General features: G+C 37.0%; 2 protein-coding genes across 4 annotated transcripts; one reads left to right on the top strand and one right to left on the bottom strand.

Moving 5' to 3' along the window:
* Positions 1-1,805: 1,805 nt before the first annotated feature.
* On the bottom strand, positions 1,806-10,547 carry LOC121425496 (pancreatic triacylglycerol lipase-like). Its single transcript, XM_041621565.1, has 10 exons — positions 10,469-10,547; positions 9,550-9,742; positions 8,860-9,088; positions 7,973-8,081; positions 7,076-7,192; positions 6,325-6,444; positions 5,723-5,977; positions 4,971-5,091; positions 2,573-2,770; positions 1,806-1,901 (listed from the first exon to the last, which is right to left on the bottom strand). Exons 1-10 carry the CDS (start codon positions 10,509-10,511, stop codon positions 1,823-1,825), a joined length of 1,464 nt encoding a protein of 487 aa, XP_041477499.1. The 5' UTR covers positions 10,512-10,547; the 3' UTR covers positions 1,806-1,822.
* Positions 10,548-12,196: 1,649 nt separating this feature from the next.
* LOC121425387 lies at positions 12,197-18,596 on the top strand. 3 transcript variants are annotated; one of them, XM_041621419.1, is made up of 3 exons: positions 12,197-12,770; positions 15,808-17,368; positions 17,459-18,596. In XM_041621419.1, exons 2-3 carry the CDS (start codon positions 15,834-15,836, stop codon positions 17,460-17,462), a joined length of 1,539 nt encoding a protein of 512 aa, XP_041477353.1. In that variant the 5' UTR covers positions 12,197-12,770; positions 15,808-15,833; the 3' UTR covers positions 17,463-18,596. The 3 variants fall into 3 exon arrangements, with proteins under 3 accessions (XP_041477353.1, XP_041477352.1, XP_041477356.1); XM_041621418.1 differs by having other exon boundaries at positions 12,199-12,770; positions 15,808-18,596; XM_041621422.1 differs by lacking the exon at positions 12,197-12,770 and adding an exon at positions 12,792-12,976 and having other exon boundaries at positions 15,808-18,596.
* The last annotated feature ends 361 nt before the right edge of the window (positions 18,597-18,957 follow it).

The raw sequence follows: 18,957 nt of genomic DNA on the forward strand, positions 1-18,957 counted from the left end.
CCAATTCCATTAAGCTCCGTACTGATTTCCGAGAACAGTCATTTAAAGAATAGCTGTCTATATATAAATTGCATATAATTTTGCATTTTTTAATTACAGTTTTTTATCAAATGACAAACGCATATAATGCAGAAGGGGGAAATTATTTGAACTTTAGATTTCTTAATCTAAACAAAATTACATGAGTGAATTTCACCAAAAAAGATATTTTTTTTATTCCTTGAATGCAATTGGGTAGACAAGTCGAGGATTGTATGTACGCCAACTACATGATTTATGCATGTGTGTTGGTGGCTGTGCAATGAGCAAAATATTTTGCGGTGCAGTACATGGCAAGTATGTGGCTAAAGTGTTTTAAGATTTGCGAGATAGCGAAGCGATATAGCGAAAACTTTATCTCAGTTTTTCAAAATGAAAATCTCAGTTTGTGATACGTTTATCAAAATATTGCACAATATAACATTATATTTCCCCGTTTTTTTCTTCTGTTTTCTTTTTGTATGGGTCTGTGTGTGTATGCAACATGTAAGCATATAGATATCAGGGTCCTGGGAACGACCTTTTTTTTTACTGGGGTGCTGATGTAAATTTGAAAAGCAAAATAAAAATAGTTACTACAAGATGAAGGTCATTATCGTTACATTTTTTTCACACCTTCCAGAATTCTAGGGGGTGCTGCCGATGGAGAATAATACGCTCAGCACCCCCGTTTCCCAGGACATGGTCCATATTATGTAAACATAAAGTACATGCATTTTTTTTAGTGACACCAGCACCGATTTACTTTGCTCTTTTATAAGTTTTAGTTTTTGCATTTTTGTATGAAAGAATTAAGGATAATTTACCAAAGAAAAAAAATACAATTTTTATCAGTTTAGGCCAACAGCATTTGACCAATGATCGCTACATTGTCACTGTCATGTTTAGGGCTCATGGGATGTCTTTATTTTGTCATGCACCTAGTTTTCCGAACCCGTTGCCATTCAAGCAATACGAGCGAGCTAAGCGAGTGAGGAAAAACACCAGTCGGAGAATTGGTTTGCTTTGCTTTCACTCACTAGCGTACCTACGGGAGGGCCAGACTGCCCACCCCCTGACGAGTCACAACCCATGCAAGGGACCTATTCCTGCCCCCGGGCCCCTCCCCCCCCCCTGACGAGATTTTTTTACGGTACGAAACCCTATATTTGTGGTTAAAGACCCTTTTTTTTCTTGTTAATTTTTTTTGGTACGAAATCCTTTATTTGTGGTTGAAGACCTTTTTTTTTTGGCTTGTCAAAATTTTTGGCGGACGAATTTGCCCCCCCCCCTTCTGGAAAATCCTATAGGTACGCCACTGATCCCCTTTTTTTACCCTTTTAGATTAATTTGTTCTTTTATTTTTCTTTACATTTGTTTTTTCTTCTTCTTTAACATCCCTTTCAGCTCCATCATTTTTATTGAAAATGTCACACCCACAACGTACTCGAGCGCAGCCCCTGTCTGCAACATTAATTCCTAATCATATTGGTTATTATAATCAAACAGAGGTACCCTAAATGTAGGTACCCTATATACATAAACTAACAATAAAAATCAGCAATTGTTAAAAAAGTATTCAGAAATGGAGTTGGATGTGTTTCGGTAACAATCGCGAAGAAAGACAACCAGTAAACTTAAAAGATATTTCAATATTTTAATGCTTAATCATTTGGTCACACAAAATCATTAATTTTTCTATTCAATTGTTATCTGATTTCTTTAAAGTCATATATTTTCAGTGAGTCTCAGTTTGTCGAGTTCAACTGATCTTGATTCAGGCTGTTGATAACTCCCTTTCAATTCAATCACAAACTGTGACACGGAAAAATGCACGCTTGACATCAGGTTCAATGGGGTCGTACGTACCGCACATCAGATAGCTATAAAGAAATCAAAGAAAGACAGAAATATTAATTAAAAAGCACTTAAGAAAACTTTAACCATGTTCATGCTTGGGATTGATACCGTTTACTTCGATAGTTTGTTTCTGTTCCTAGCCACGGTCCCCTGGCTGCTATTCTTTCAAGCATTTGGCTTACGATAGCTGGTCACTGCATTTTGTTTTATTTGTTATTGCTTATACTAGTTACGTGTATATATTTTTATGTAAATTATTCTCCTTTTTATGTAATTGTCACAATTTGTCATTCTATCATTTATTTTTGTATTTGTTTATCTGCATTATGTACTGTGATTCATGTATTGAATTATCAATAAATGCAGAAACGCCTGCAAAAAAAAGAAAATGAAAATTAATGAATTTATAATTCCTTAAAAAATAGATGTAGGCCTTAATTTATATGCGACCTTATTGGCGGTGGCGGAGGGAAGATATTATCTATAATCAATAACATATTTAATAAAATATCAATAATGAAAACAAACAATAATTGTAATGCAGTTTATAGTTGTTTCTCGGTATTAATCAAGTTTTTTGGAAAACTGAGTGACGATTTATTTTTCAATCTCGAAATTAACTACATTTTATTAAGTTTTCATGTTCGCTTCTTAAATGATATCTCAATGTACTGCATTCTTTCTAAAAAGCTACCTTTCTTCGCTTTCGGCGGAATCGACTTCGATCCTATGAATGAAGAGCTCTGGTCGCTCAATGAACTCCCACTTCCACGGGGCATAGAATGCAGCATCGTAATCCCACTCGAGATAAAGATGACTAGGATTGATCACGTGATGTGACGACACGCCCATGTGAAGATACTTGGTTAGTGGGTCGTAGAACCGGTAGTCACTAATGTTCAAGCAAAGAAAAGAATATATATATATATATATATATATATATATATATATATATATATATATAGTTTGATTTGTTCACTGAAGTTTTTTTTTATTTAACCCCCTTAATCTACACCTAAAGTATTTTATTTGGACCTGAATTTAACATCTTAATTTTACTGAATCAATGGGGAAATATGAATGATATGAAGTTATGAACATACATTTGGCTTAAAGAATATTGCCAGCTTTCTGGGAATAAAGGTTTAAGATATTTGGCTTGTATTCATGTGCATGTATTGAATTATGTGTAATTTTAAGGAATAAATTGAGCAATTATTTTCTTTAAAGTAGGTATATGAGCATTCCAAGTGTTGCTAACTCATATAGTAGTAATTGTAAATAATTCATTATTATTCAAGCACAGTTGAGCATGCTTGTTGCTTATACCCTTTTTACACAGGCTATCGCTAACCCCGTACTTTTTTTTCCTTTTCACACATGCCAAATTGTTATTGCTAACCCCGGATAAGGAATGCTTGCTTTTCACACACGAAACTCGCTAACCCCGGACTAGTGGTAGCTCATGCTTTAAATACATTTGTCGATCATTCGTAGTACTTCACTCGTTTTACACACGCTAAAATTTCCTTAACCCCGTACTATAGGTGGGGCTAAATTGCCATTTGGCCCCCCTTAAGTACGGGGTTAACATGGTTAAGGTTAGCCCACTTTCGTTTTACACTAGTGATCTTAACCCGTACTATCGCTCTTAGCACCGCAATTGCTGGGATAACCCTGCTTTTTTGCAGGGCAAAATAATCCCGTACTAAAGGTGGGGTTAGCCCACTTTGCAAAAATGCTGTGTAAAAAGAAAGTGGGCTAAGCTTAACCCCGTACTATAGGTGGGGCTAAATGGCAATTTAGCCCCACCTATAGTACGGGGTTAAGGAAATTTTAGCGTGTGTAAAAAGGGTATTAGATGTAACCTTACAGATATAATCATTATTGTTTTGCTTTATTGTTTACCTAATTTTTAAATCTGACGGCCGAAAATTGACAAATCCGAATCAAGAGATTAATATTAATGCAAAAGCCTGTAAGAATACTGTGCTACTCCTTATTTTGAGGAGTTTGTCTGCAAGTTTTCAGGGGCTACGCCATACCCCCCCTAAAAAAAACATGACCACACTGTGAAAAAAAAGAGTAAATTTACGTTGGTCATTTTTTTGTTGGGTAATATATACGTTGGTTATTGTTTTGTTGGGCATTATGTGCCCAATACTTAGGCAAATTTTTACTCTGCCGCTGCCAAAATACAGATGTCCAATTGTTGGGCTAGTAATTGCCCTGCTGAGTGGTAAATGTTGCGAAACTTTACGATCACGAGTTGCGCTTGCAGCATGCTACACACGGTCGATAAGATATGGAGGAGCTTCTAGATGACTGGGGGCTGGGGAGCCTCGCTGAATCTTTCATAGATGAGTTGCTTAAACGTTTTTTTAATTTTTTTATTTTGGACTTTACGTTAAGCATAATTTGTAAGGAATTTGTCAGAATAGGCCTACATACATGACATATATCTGACGCTGTTTTGTTTTTGCTTCACTCACTTGAGATATGCACTTGCACTTGTATGCAGCGTTATTGTGCATGCAAAGCACTTTCGGATAAGGTCTCCGGATCGACACGGACCAGGTACACGAAGTGAGTGTAGGCCTTGCCCAGATGTTGGGTTAATAACTTTATTAAAAAGTTGGGCAAATTAATGTCCCCCAAAATGTAGTTCAAAATATTACCCAACAGTTGGGCACATTAATGCCCCAACAACGTTGGGTAAAATATTGCCCAGTAGTTGGTAGGGTTGACTATCGGCCCAACGTTGGGCAAAATATTGGGTAAAATATTGCCCAATTTTTTCACAGTGCAGGTGTATATCTTTAGCAGTTTAGATTACAATTTTTTTTTTAGAAAATAACCGAGCTCCCGTTTGATTTTTCTACATCTAGGATAGGCTATCAACCCCATGCATTCCAACTTGTTCGAATGAACATATTATTTTTAATGGTACTGGAATTGAATTTTATTTGCAATGAACATGATAAAAATGTCCTCGCTGTATATGAAATTAGGACATCATTTTCCTTTGAGACTATTTTAAACCAAGATCCCATGGCCTAGAGCATAATGTATTATTTAAAGGGTAAACTCACGGTGAGAGTGCGATATCTTCAGTTTGTCCATTGTCGCCGACTAGAGAGATAGTCATCATCCCCTTGAACTTCTCAGCTTTTCTTCCATCATCAATGTATACTCCAAAACGATACTGAAATCCTGTCAAAATCATTGGGTATTAAAATCATTATCATCAATGATTCATCTTCATACCTACTACCATCATGACCATTCATCATTATCACCATCATCGTCATCAGTGCCATGTCCCTATCATCACCGGCATCATCTTTCCTTCTTTACCCTGCACTACCACCAGAAATCACCACAGATAGTCATCACTGTCATCATATACCACCAACACCATCATTGTCATAATCATCATCATCATCATCATTATCACCATCATCACCATCATCATCAACATTACCGCCACATCATCATCATCACCACCACCACCACCATCATCATCATCACCATCACACCAACACCATCATCATCATTACCATCACCATCATCATCACCATCATCATCATCATCATCACCATCACAATCATCATTAACATCATCACCATCTACATCACCACCATCATCATCATCGTAATCATCACCGTCATCATCATCATCATATACTTAATAATAATCATCATCACCATCATCATCATCATCATTATCACCATCATCATCATCATCATCACCACCACCACCATCATCATCATTACCCCTACCACCACCACCACCACCACCACCATCATCATCCCCATCATCACCATCGTTACGTAAATCCTACCGCAATAAGGATCTTCGGCCAGGGTATTCTCCTGAAACACCAATTCTTGCACCCCTTCCTCGGGGGCGTACTGGTCGGCCTTCCATCCCATTTGGGCACGGGGTGTGTCTTCGAAGCAGAGCCCTTCATTATAATCTGACCATTCACGGGTGCATTCGAATGCCAGGTAAGGGCACTCCCGCTCCCCTGGGTTGATCGAGTCCATGAAGAGATAGACGGCCCTGATATGATTGCAAGCAATGTAATCTATCACTCCTAAAAGAGTGGAAGAGAAACAAAATCTTTAAATTACAAAATAACGTCGGGTCTAACATATACCATGTCATAATATATTAGTCTAATTTCATTGTCGAGTGTTAAACCCCCGTCGCTAGCACAATGCATCGATGGCTTGATTAAAAAAAAAACTCGATTCATAAATAAAGTAATGATATAAAAGGACAGGTAAAAAGATAGCGGGATGTTTGGATGAATACAATTTCTATGAGTGTAAACACAATTATTGTGCAAAATAAATAAAACTGCATAAATTGATAATGACAATAATTACTTATTAAGAAAATTAGCATGAAATACGTGGAGAATAAGAAGAGATAGCTCACCACCCCAGATTCTTCCATTAGCGAAGATTGAACCAATGATACGAAGATCACAACCAGGCTGAGCTCGACCACTGTTCGGATAGAAATCGACATGACCCGTCGAGCTGTACATTCCCAAACCTATACCAGAAAGATTTGTCGACACCAGGTTAGTGCTATACATCCCTATTTCTATACACACAGAATATAGGTTAGTGTTATCCCTATAACAGACAGAAAGTCGACATCGGATTAAGTGTTTTATAGGCCTAAACGCATTCTCAAACCTATACCCGACAGAGTTGTCAACATATAGTGTTGACAAAAACTGACATTGGGTTTAATATACATGTACATGTACATCCTTACACATTTAAAATACAGAATGTCGACATCTGGTAGAAGTCATATATCCATTAACTATAACATAAATTGTCGACGTTGGGTTAGCGCTATACTTACTAAAGTATAACAGACCGAATGTCGAGATCAAGTTACTAGTATTGTAATACGAGAGAATGTCAAAATTTGAGCTGATACATATCCCAATACCAAGTAAAGAATTGTCGACATTAGGTAAGTGTTATGCCAATGACAGACAGAACGTCGACAGTTAATTAATACTTCATGGAACCAAATTTTATTTCAGTAGATGAGTAGCAGACCAACCACCTAAGGGTACGACAGGAGACTCCATATAGTTTTGGCGTTATCTATCTCCCAGATCGTAGACTTTCATCACTATGGCAAAGGTCAATGTCGATTAATTTACCCAGTTTATAGAGCGGGTCAGTATCGGTATGAATGACGTCAACAAAGTCAGCATCAGAAGCATCAAGTCGAACCCTTGGGTCACAGTCGTCAAAATATGGACCGGCAGGGTCAAGACCTCGGAGAGAGAGAGAGAGAGAGAGAGAGAGAGGGGGGGGGGGGGAAAGCATTTTCAACTAAATTTATTAAGAACATGGGTATTTCGTAGAACTAATAATTATTATGAAGTAATTCAATTCATTTTTTTTTTCAATTTAACGAAACACTTTTTCTTCCGATTGACATTTCTTCTAATATCATATAAAATATACAAATCAGTAAGGTAGTAATAAATCAATGAATGTAAATACAGTATCAATGTACATGGAAGAAGGCGTGACATTCCGGAAAGCATGTGCTTGCGTTGGGATACACCTGTAAAAACATACTAACAACATAAAGGACTAAACAAGGGGAAATGAATAGAAGGAGATAAGAAAAGACACAGAGAAACGACCAAGTAGTAAAAATACACCTTATTCTTAATAAATTTAGTTGAAAATTGATGGATGAAAGTTAACATGGATGTGACAAAATATCTCTTTTTAAATATTCAGCCAAACTAATCTATAATTTATTTGTTTACATCGTAGATATTTCGAATTTATAGGGTTTTTTAATGTACATATAGAATGAATAAACATTTAGTAGCTATTTATGCATTATTCGTTTATTTGTTTTTCGATTTACAACTATCAATGTTTTGCAAAGTTCTTGTTTTCGGTGAATACTTACCAAACAGGACATAAACATGAAAAGGTAAACAGGAAGAAAACGAACGATGAAAAACGGGAAGATACTCTTTAATAAGATTTTTATCTAATGTATGAAGAACGAAAATAAATTATTGTCCTCTTACCTGTGATTCTACCGATGTTTGGAACAATAGCGCCCGCTATACCGGCAGCGTGTGCACCCAGACTGTGGCCAATGATATGAAACGTATTTGGTCCAACCGCCTGGGTTCTCTGTAATTATTAACAATGATCATTTCAAACATGGAGAAAGAAAACTATAAATAGTCAAAATAATGACATCTGACACTGGCATAAAAATGGAGGTCCGTAGGAGACTGCCTCCTCCCTCTCCAAAAGCTCAAGACCCCCCCCCAAAAAAAAAAAATAACTATAAACAATATTAGAAAAAAGGAGAAAGATTTGTAAAACGAAAGGACGAGGGTGAAGTGAGGTATAACTCTTCTGAATATGATTTCCAAAATATTACCAAATTATATTTTGATTACAAAATTATGAAAAATTTTGTTCGCTGGCGAATATTTTATTTCAATTTCGCCCAATGAATCGTGTTGTGCCCCTCTCCATTTTGGCACTCTGCCAATGAGAAGTGACTCTTGTGTAGATCACTGTTCGAGCAACGTCAAGCAGTGTATTATTATAGATAATAGATAGATTATATAGTGGCAAAAATTGCAACTGCCTTCATCAGTTCTTGAATTGAATATCTTTATTTGAAATATATTATATTTTATAAAACATTACATTTTATTTTCTTTTGATTGTTTTTATCCTTTTTAATATCGCAATATCCAATTTGACGTTTCATTAATTTGTTCAAAGTTTTAATATTTTTTATGATTTTCAGTCATAGTCGGGCCTATTGTTACGATTGTTTCTGTTATAATATTATGTTCATCATCGCTTTGGGCTTTCACCACCTGACCTATCAGCATGAAAACTCCCGTCGAAAAATAGTAAACTAAAAAGAAAGATATTGTTATTAAGTTACCTGAATCATATCGAAAAGGTAAGCAATCTCAGCACCGACCACCCTCACATTCCCGACTGCCACATCGTAATCATCCTTTATCACACCTGGTCTCCAGTCGATGGTGATCACGTTATAGTCGCCTTCGATCAGGATTTCGTTCGTCATATCATCCATCCAGTCGACATCGGATCCCGCTACGAATCCGTGGATGATGACCTTGGTTTTCTTCCATGGCTTGAAATCAGATCTAGGGCGGAGAGGATGACTGTGGTAAGTCTTGGGAGAATTATTGGTGATGCACAAGCGTTGGTCTGCTTATGGGAGTCAGCAATGGTGGATCTAGGGGGGGGGTGTTAGGGTTCGTTTACCCCCACCGCGGACTCCCTGAAAATAACATTTCAGAAAAGGAGTGTGTCACCGTGAACAAACTCTGATACTGTCCTTCTCTGTTTACCCGAGTCGCCCAGCTGAGTGGCGGATCGACGAGGGGGGGGGGGGGGGGTAGGACGCATGACGTTGCAGCTCATCGTTACATTGGGTCAAACCAACTTGTCAAGCCCCACTCTTCATGCTCTAAGCAAAAAAAGCTAGATCCACCACTAGAGTGGGATGACGGAGGACAGGATCGTCAGTTCAAAGCAGATTTAAACTTGACAAGATAAAGTTTTATGTAAATATATCGTGAGGTTCATTAAAAAATATACTCACGCATAAATAGTGTCTTCATCGTAGGTGCTGAGTTCTTGATAGCCACCCTGCAGGTCCCGGGTTCGAAGCCTGAAGGTGGTCCCTAGCTCAGCGCGCGATTCGGGGAGATGGTCCACAGGGCGGTCCTCGGCGTGATAGAAAGGATACTCGTCACTCACTAAGCAACCGATTTGCTCATAACATACCTCTCGACCTATATGAACATAAGATGGGTTAGGATTCGTGGCAACGATAATGTTAGTATGTTTACCGAACTGAAGGAGAAGTCGACCCCAACAAATAGTTGATTGAAAAAAAAGAAAAATAATCAAAAGAGCAAACGCTGAAAATTTCATCAATCTCTGATGTAAAATAAGAAATTCATGACATAAGTTTTTTTGAATTTCACAAAATATATGCACATTCCGATCGGCATGCAATGTGGGAACCGAGATAAACCATCCAATTTCTTTTAATATGATGTATTTTATTTTTCTCATCATTGCGAAGTGAAAAAAAAGTTTTGTTTTTCACTGAAAATGTGGCATTGCCATAGTTCACTACATTTTCCAACATCAACCCTTTGTGGTTCAATCAAGAAGGTCCTTATTGTCATGTCTTAAAATTTTGAAATATTATATCAATTACAATAAAAATATTTGGAATAAAACAGAAAAAAAGAAATCAGCGACATTAATTGCATACCACCAACATGATATAGGCATTGAGGTTTATATGAAAATAAGCGAAAATCTCAAAATGTCATACCGCCTTTTTTTATTTTACAACACGTCCGGCTTCGATGAAATGTTCAGTATTTTGCTAGTTTGATTTTTTCTCTACTGATACAAATCAACTCTCGTCTGGAGTAGGTTTGACCTTTGAATAAAGTTTTTGACTTTAATCATTAATCCAATTTCATGACTATAATTCAACTTACCCGCAACAAGTGTTGCAGTGAACAAAATCGCTAGATACCACATTTTCAGTCTCCTAGTCTCACCAGTTATAAAGGTATACTGATGATGTCTTCCAAAACGAATTTATTATTACAGTATAATCGAATCAACATCTCATATTTTGCTTTCCGCCTTCGTGATTAATTATGTGAAATTAGCATTCGTTTCTAGATAACAGCGATATGTAAATATACCATTATTTACATCCTCTTGAATTTGTATATACATTTTAGCTTGTATCAGATGTACCCTGCTCCTATGATACGGTGGAGTGGAAACTTGTACAGGTGTTCAAACAGAAATAATATCGAAGATTGTGAGAAAAAAAAGTTAGGAATGAACCGGGAATGAACGTCACTCCCTCGGTCCCTCCTTTCTATATGTCACACATATCTAAATCTTTATCTCGAATAAAGTATTAAAAAAATACACAATCATACATCGATATTAATGCCAGCAAATGTACACGATGTTATATTTTTTTATTTACAATCTATAAAGTGGAGTGATTTATCTACCAAAGTACAGTATACCAGGTTGTTACAATTAAGCATCAAAGATGATTTTGATTATTTTTATCACGTAAAGTGAAAAATATTCACTTCCATGTGTAATTTTAATGAAATATATTGATTTTGTTTTTATTTGTTATATTTTTTTATCATTATATCTTTTTTTTGCTTGTCAATTTATTTTTGGGGTACGAAACAACGCACAATTTGTGGCGAGAGACCTTTTTTTAGCTTGTCAAATTTTCTTGGGGTATGAAACGACCTATAGAATTTATGGTGATCCTTTTTTTAGGGGGGAGGGGTGTCAACGTTTCATTCAGCTTGATTGACCCCCCCCCCCTTTCATTATTCCTGCGAACGCCAATAAATTGAACTCATAGACCCAAGCGCTTTGGGCCTAATGGGAAAAGCGCAATACAAATAATAAGTAATAATTATTATTTCTACCCCTGAATCTCATATCAATACAAGACTCCACGGGGTTTTAAAATAAATTCAAATCGTAGTTATAGGGATCAATCGAATTCTGGACTTAATTTGAATCCTGCAGATTTATTTTCGATCTCCAAGATTTAAATTCAAATCTTTAAATTCTAATCTTGTATGATTTAAGCCTAATGAATCAGTAACAATAGAGAAGCAATAACACATGGCAATTGAATAAGTCATTACGGGAGTCATTATCATGCTACCAGGCTAAAAGACTTCAATATCAGGCCTATATGACGCTTGATATATCTTAAGGATGTCTCCTATTATTAAGTAGCACGATATATTTCCGTTTATCTATTCTTATTCTCTCCGTTTATTCCTTCACCTATAGCTGTCTCATCTGAAAACTGTTCGTGCTGTGTTAGATCACTTCCTGAATTAATGAAATGCAGTCATTAAATAGCCTTCTACTCAAACTCGATCAAGAAAATGGGATACAAATTCTTCTAAAAAATCACAGAACTAATAAAAGGTGAATTTGGAACAGATTGATTTATTATGAACGAAGAAAGCGAAAGAGGCGAATTCATGGGAAGTCATAATTAATGTAGCAGTATAAGAAAGAATTTTCGCGGGAAAATGGCAATATTGCCTCTTTTATATACCCCGTTTTTTCCGCCGGTACGGATCGAGAGTTTATTTCTCTCTGGAATTTCTCTTTTATAATTGCCGCGTAGATTCGGACAAAAAAAATGAAGAGAAAAACAGGCCAATGCTATATAAAGGCCTAGATAAAAATAAAAATAGCCCGGAAAAATAGGGCATTGGGCAGTTGGCATGGAATTAAGCAACAGACAAGCCAATAAAGCTGGACCCCCCATACATTGTGTGTTAATTTTTCTTCTTTCTTTTCTATGGTTAGCTGGGAAGCTGATATGTTGTTTTCGTTGCCTAGCCCGTTTTTTCCGAGGTATATTCTTCATCGGGTATTCCCAATTTAAGCAAGATCTCTCTTCATTATATCTCCCAGCAAATTCATTGCGGGTCTGTATTTACATGTTAAAGGGATTGTGGGCATGGGGCAACACGGAAGTTGTTACTCCCACGCAAATACGAATAGACGGTGCCAAGCTATGGTACTTTATAGAGGTACTTAAACAAAATACATGTAGTTTCGTTTTCATGTAGGTGCAAAAAGCCTGGCTGTATCATTTATATTGTTATTATTATTATACTGTCTATGTGCGCTACATATTCTCTCTGTGATCATAGTCGTCCTATCTCAGTCTGATTCGATGCACGTATGATGGCCACGGTCCCGTCGCATAAGTAGTTCACGGTGAGTATTATATATTTTATACAGCTATTCAGTATTGTGTTTGACTGCTTGCCAAATGATATTCCCCATTGTGTTGTACTCTCGTCGCCCTGCTCAGGTGTATATGTTCATGTAGAATTGATTTTCCAGTGGCGAGTGTCTAACATGTCTAAGGGATGTCAAACGTCTGTGTTCCTCTACTAAACCTTGATGGACTGAGCAATTAGGTTTGTGATGCGTGCCTCTGATATACACTATGATATATTCAGTAAATTCGTTTGACTCAGTTCAAGTAGTATCACATCATACATGTATTTATCTATCGAGATAACAGAATCAGCTCTGCATGATAATAAGTTCATACCATGAGGACAGAGAGTCATGCTATGTTCAGACACTGAACAGTAGCTGTTGATGTTCAGGTTTAGTATTCATGCACTTATTTTTGTGGTTAAAACTATAGATATACATGTGTTGTTGTTTCATTGATAATACCAAAGCAAGCTAAGTGCTTGCAATAATTAGGACTTAGGAGGCAGCTCAAGTTCTATTCCTGCCTTACAGTGCGTATCAATAAAAAGTTACACTTTGAAAACGTCCTAGGCTAGGTCCTAGGAATTGAAAACCGTACAACATGGAGATATTTTTTCACATATATTCTTGGGTTTGGGTCTCATTTATCAGATGAAAGTAACAAATTTGACACAATTGTGAGCATTGTCTATTTTTGTAAAGCGCGCAGAAATCGGTTTGCGCAGATATGCTCATTTTCACGCTGTGTCAACGAAGAAAGGCAAAAACAATCTGACCGTGTAGTACATTTCTCAAACATTTCTTTTGCATTTTCAGCAAATTGAAATAAAACATATACATTTAAAAATTTTGTAACGTTTGCCAGTTGCCACCCAAATGAACATTTTAACCCTAAGTAAGCACAACCTTTACCCTTTTGTGCCAGCTGGATCAGAGGACATTACTGAATGTAAACAAAAGTTTATTTCAGACATCTCCAGCATTCTTTTATAAACCCCTCAAAAAAAGTTTTGCAACTCAGTTTTGGGGATGATATCTTTTTGGTTAATGAAGTATAAAAGATGAAACTGGTATCATTGGAAAGCTGATTTATTCTTCTTTACAATGACATGCCATTTGCTTTGATTATGTAATCATGGAATATGCGATCACCCTGAACATCGAGAAAAATCAGAAGTGAAATGTTGCAAAATGCATTGATTTCCAACAAGAGTCTCCATTTCTATAGAATTTCCACCATACAGGTGACAGTGAATGCACTCGGTCCATCCTCGAAACAATTGGAAATTCGCTATTGCAAACGACGCATTTTGCAACATTTCATGTCTAACATTGCTGCGTATTATCATGTCTGTGTATTTCATGATAACACTAGCATTACAAACGACACATGATTGTAAAGAAGGATAATCATGCTTTCTAGAGATATCACTTTTACACATGATGATGGCACAGTAAGAAATTTATTAGCACTCAAACTTGCAGTTTGAGTTGCAGAACTCAAACATGACATGGCAACGAATTTTGCAACATTTCATTGTTTGCATTGCTGCATAGCCTATTTATCATGTCTGTGTATTTCATGATAACACTAGCATTACAAATGACACATGATCGGAAAGAGGAATAATCATACTTTCCAATGAAACCACTTTTACATATGATGATGGCACACTAAGAAATTTATTAGCACTCAAACTTGAGTTGCGGAACTTATTTTGAGGGGTTTATTAAGTTTTCATCATTTAAAGTGGAACCACATTTTATCTTTCATTAATACTTGTTTCTCCACACTTTTTCCAAGCTTGACGGTGATTAACAAAATGAAAAATCAAGCCGAAGCCATTTCATGTGAATCACAACTCTGCGTTACGATATCACCACAATGGCCTCGGTTTGTTGGGAGGGGAGGGGGGGGGGGGCGCAATCATGAAGTGTTTTGGGCAAGGAGACAAGTTAAAATGGTAAAATATATACTGTATTCAAATCAATCTTCCTGGCTGAAGTCCATGTGTTTTTCATGATTAACATCTACTTTTATTCCTATAACTATTTCTAAGTTCTGCGCAAATAATTTTCAGAACTTTTCAAAAGTAAGTGGTGCTCACTCAAGCGGAAAGATTTTTCGACAGTCAGTCATTGTTTTGCTTAAGGGGATCTGAACCAATGTTTAAATGTGGAAAACGTACGCTACAGGATATTAAAGATATATAATTTTACATGATTATTTCTAAGTGTAAACTTTTTTATAAACAATGTATAGTCTCCGATTTCATTTTAATGTTTTAAACTAGCTGATTCATGTTCAATGATAGGCTTTCAGTATCTTCTAATTCTCTTCATGATTGACTAGTATTCTCACATTGTTACTTTCAGTATCTGCATGCAAACTTTCGAAAAATCATTCAATTCGTTAAGCATCCTCCCACCCCTCTTCTCTCTCTTTGTAAACATAAAATGACGGTTCCAAATGTTATATAACCGAGAAAAGAAAAATGGTCAAAATAATATGGAAATATATATTACCATGTTAAAATTTTCCCATGAAACTCTTTACGCTACGATGGTTATGATAACTTAAAAGGGAAGGGTGGATTCAATTCCGATACTCTAAAAAGAAATAGAATATAATATAGTAGATTGGAAAATGTCTATCAATAGCGTAACTCAAATACGTTGATCCTTATATTTTAGAAATTATCTTTTACCTACAGGTGTTTGAATTACAGATTAAGGAAAAAAAATCAGATGTTTATTATCTAAAACAGTTTGGAGTTTATCATAATTCTTCCATTGGCATTGTTAGAGAGTTCGATGTAGAGATCATGCACATTACTGCATGCATCAATGTGTACTTTTTTCCGATTCTAAAGTCTCTCATGAAAGATGCCGGCCACCTGATGTTTATTCCAAGTTAGATTCAAGTAGCCCACATGGCTAATAATACATGGGTGGTTCTTTTGCGTTACAATTTTCCACTTCACATCAATTTACATGGAAATTTCTTTCTTCTTCCTTTAATCAGATCTTTATTGAATTTCACTAACGAAAATGAGGAAGCTGAGTACGCAGAGTTCTTTGGCCAGTAGTACCCCCGATGACCGGTGTCCACTGCACCTTGACGCCATCCAGGATGCCTACAATTTACCATGTGGCCATGCAGCTTGTCATGAATGTCTGTACGCCATTGCAACAGCGAGCAGGAAATACCGAAGGCCACACATCACATGCCCTGTATGCCAGAAGACATCCCCGTTTGAACCAGAACAGAAAGAACTTGAGGAAGCACAGTTCAGGGCGGAATCAAGGTGTGAGTTGAGTAGAAGTCCCTCCATCAGCGATGACCCGAGAAGCCGATCGAGCAGTTTGAGCAGTCATGGTGGAAGCACCGCTGCGTTGTCTCCTATCAGACGTCGGGAGTCTATGAAGATCAACAAGGAGCTTGATGTGAATGCATCTAAGCTAACCATCTCAAACGACCCCATGGTCAACAAACGCGTCACCATCACACTCAGACTATGTGATCAGGACGGGAAAATTATCATTCCGAAAAGTAACACATACGTCAGAGGAACAATTCTATTTCCTGATGGTGAGCCAAAGGAAATTGAGCTTCTCCCGTACCGACCACAGTCGTTAGGAATCAATGATCTCACACATTCCTTCGAGAAAGTGTTCGTTCCACAGAGCGTTGGTAAGTACGAGGTTGATATTCCAGTCTCGGACAACTCGAAAGAACACATCATTGCTTACATCCTGGTTAAACCAAGTGGTGGGAAAGTGTTTGATTTACGAGGGATGTCAAAATTTAAAAACCCTCATGACATATTCCTTACAGGAGGCCAGTACGTCATTACTGACAAGGGCAATCACCGAATAATCGTAACCGATCGCGAAGGAGTCGTCCAAATGGAGTTTGGTTCAACTCCACCTAAAGGGTTGAAAAGAATCGGACCGTTTGCAATTGCGGGCGATCCAGGCGCATATTATGTGACAGACGATGCGAATAAATGCGTACTGCAATTCGTGAGGACAACGGCGAAACTGCGTCTCTGGGCGAAGGTAGGGCCATCACCGACAGGAATCGCCCTCGACATCGAACACGTTTACGTTGCGGACGCGAGAGAAAGCAACGTCCGGGCCTTCAACCGCCACGCGCAACAGCTCTTTACCATTGCCTATCCTGGAAACCTAGATGGTGCTATCAGTTATCCCTGGTTCATCAAGATCAACTCTAAAGGTAACCTTGTGGTTGCGGACAGGAACAACTGCAGGATCCAAATCTTCGATCCACATTCCAAAAAGTCTCTTCTTTTAATCTCACCAGATCTCTGTGGAAAGAGATGGCACTGTCGCGGACTTGCTCTGGATCGTCTTGATAATATCTACGTGACCTGTAGGCGGACAGACTCGTGGTGTATGTATAACAAAGAAACGGTTATGGTGTTCAGCGCGTCAGGAGATTACCTAGGAAATTTTGGAGAACTTTGTGAATTCAACTATATCCGGGGCATTGCCATCGACGATGACCAGGCAACTGCCCTAGTCGTAGACGGAGCCAATCACAGAATCAAAGGGTACCGATTATGAGGCCAAACAACAAATCGTTAATAAGTAACTGTCCCGGGTAACTGTACTGGATCCTCTACATTCTCTATATATGTCTGCATATTCAAATGAATGTTTGATCTTGCCTTATATTTGAGTGTTACAATTATGATTCCAGTCCGATTGTTTATGCAACGGTAAATATCGGGGGAGGTTGGGATAATTGTTCTTCCCTTCGATGTAATAAAAAAAGAACATGATAACACGAAGAGGGGGAGGGATGAGAAATTCGAACGAGAGGAAAAGCAGCTGGAATGCGATTATTATATATATTGTCATCATAATTGTAACGAGCCCAGAGCGCCAATTTTAATCATCATCATCATAATCATATTCTACTGCCTGCAACCCGTCATAGACATCAGCGATTAAGGTCCTAGCGTTTGTCATCTTTTACAATCCTGGTCGTTTGTCTTCACAAATACCCCTATATACCCGCTTCAATATGAATAAATGGAATGAAATGGAACTAGAATAAGAGCAATCTTTATAACAAAGGGGATATTCTTTTTCAAGAATCTCAAAAGGAATAATTCTCAAACTACTTGGAATATTCTATTGGTTTGATTCTGTTCTTGTTAAAGCATGACGTTAGTATACATTTTTACATCAACACAACGATAAAGAATTTTATTAAGTTGTAATGGCTTTATCTGATCATGGCATTATTATTTTTTAAATATCGAATCGGCAAGGCTGCTCCGTCAGCATCAAAAAGGAAAATCCTACAGTTAATCAAAAACGCACTTTTAACGGAAATAAACTTTTCCCGGCTTTCAACCGCGAGGGTTATATTGAAAGAGGATGTAATAGCTTGTTTTGTTGACAATAACACACCGTCCTTCCGCTCGTTGATTTTTTCCCCTTTCATTTCATTTTAAATTTCTGCTTTCTCATCTCCGTTTGAGGAAAAATTCGGGATTTCTTCACTCTTTCTCCCTTTCTTTTGTTGAAAACTTAGATAAAATTATTTATATCCCAAAGTTATTTGTATAATGACCTAAACATCGAAGTTATAATGTAATATTTATAAAAACCTTAGTAATCAATTACTCAATTAGGAAAGATTTGATTTGCCAACAAAATTATGGTATAGACTAGGTTATAACCAATTTGTTTCCTTCCAGTTGCAATGGTCTAATTGCCATTTGATATCAAAGGTCAAGTCCACCCCAGAAAAATGCTGACTTGAATAAATAGAGAAAAATCAAACTAGCATAATGCTGAAAATTTCATCAAAATCGGATGTAAAATAAGAAATTTATGACATTTTATAGTTTCGCTTATTTTTCCCAAACAGTGATATGCACAACTAGGTTAGTCAGTCGATGATGTCCATCACTCACTATTTTTTTTTTAATTATACAATAATTCATTTTTTATAGATTTGACAATAAGGACCAACTTGACTGAACCATATTTAACAAAGACATACATATCTTTAACAAAGACATACATACTTATCCAACGCGTCATTCAACAGATATCCATTTAACCAACCCCAGAATCCTACTCACTCATAAAACAATTCGCCACCATGGTCCAGATATTTGGAATGCCTTGCCAC

The sequence above is a fragment of the Lytechinus variegatus genome, chromosome 12 (assembly GCF_018143015.1).
Source record: "Lytechinus variegatus isolate NC3 chromosome 12, Lvar_3.0, whole genome shotgun sequence".
In the NCBI taxonomy this organism is placed as follows: Eukaryota; Metazoa; Echinodermata; class Echinoidea; order Temnopleuroida; family Toxopneustidae; genus Lytechinus; species Lytechinus variegatus.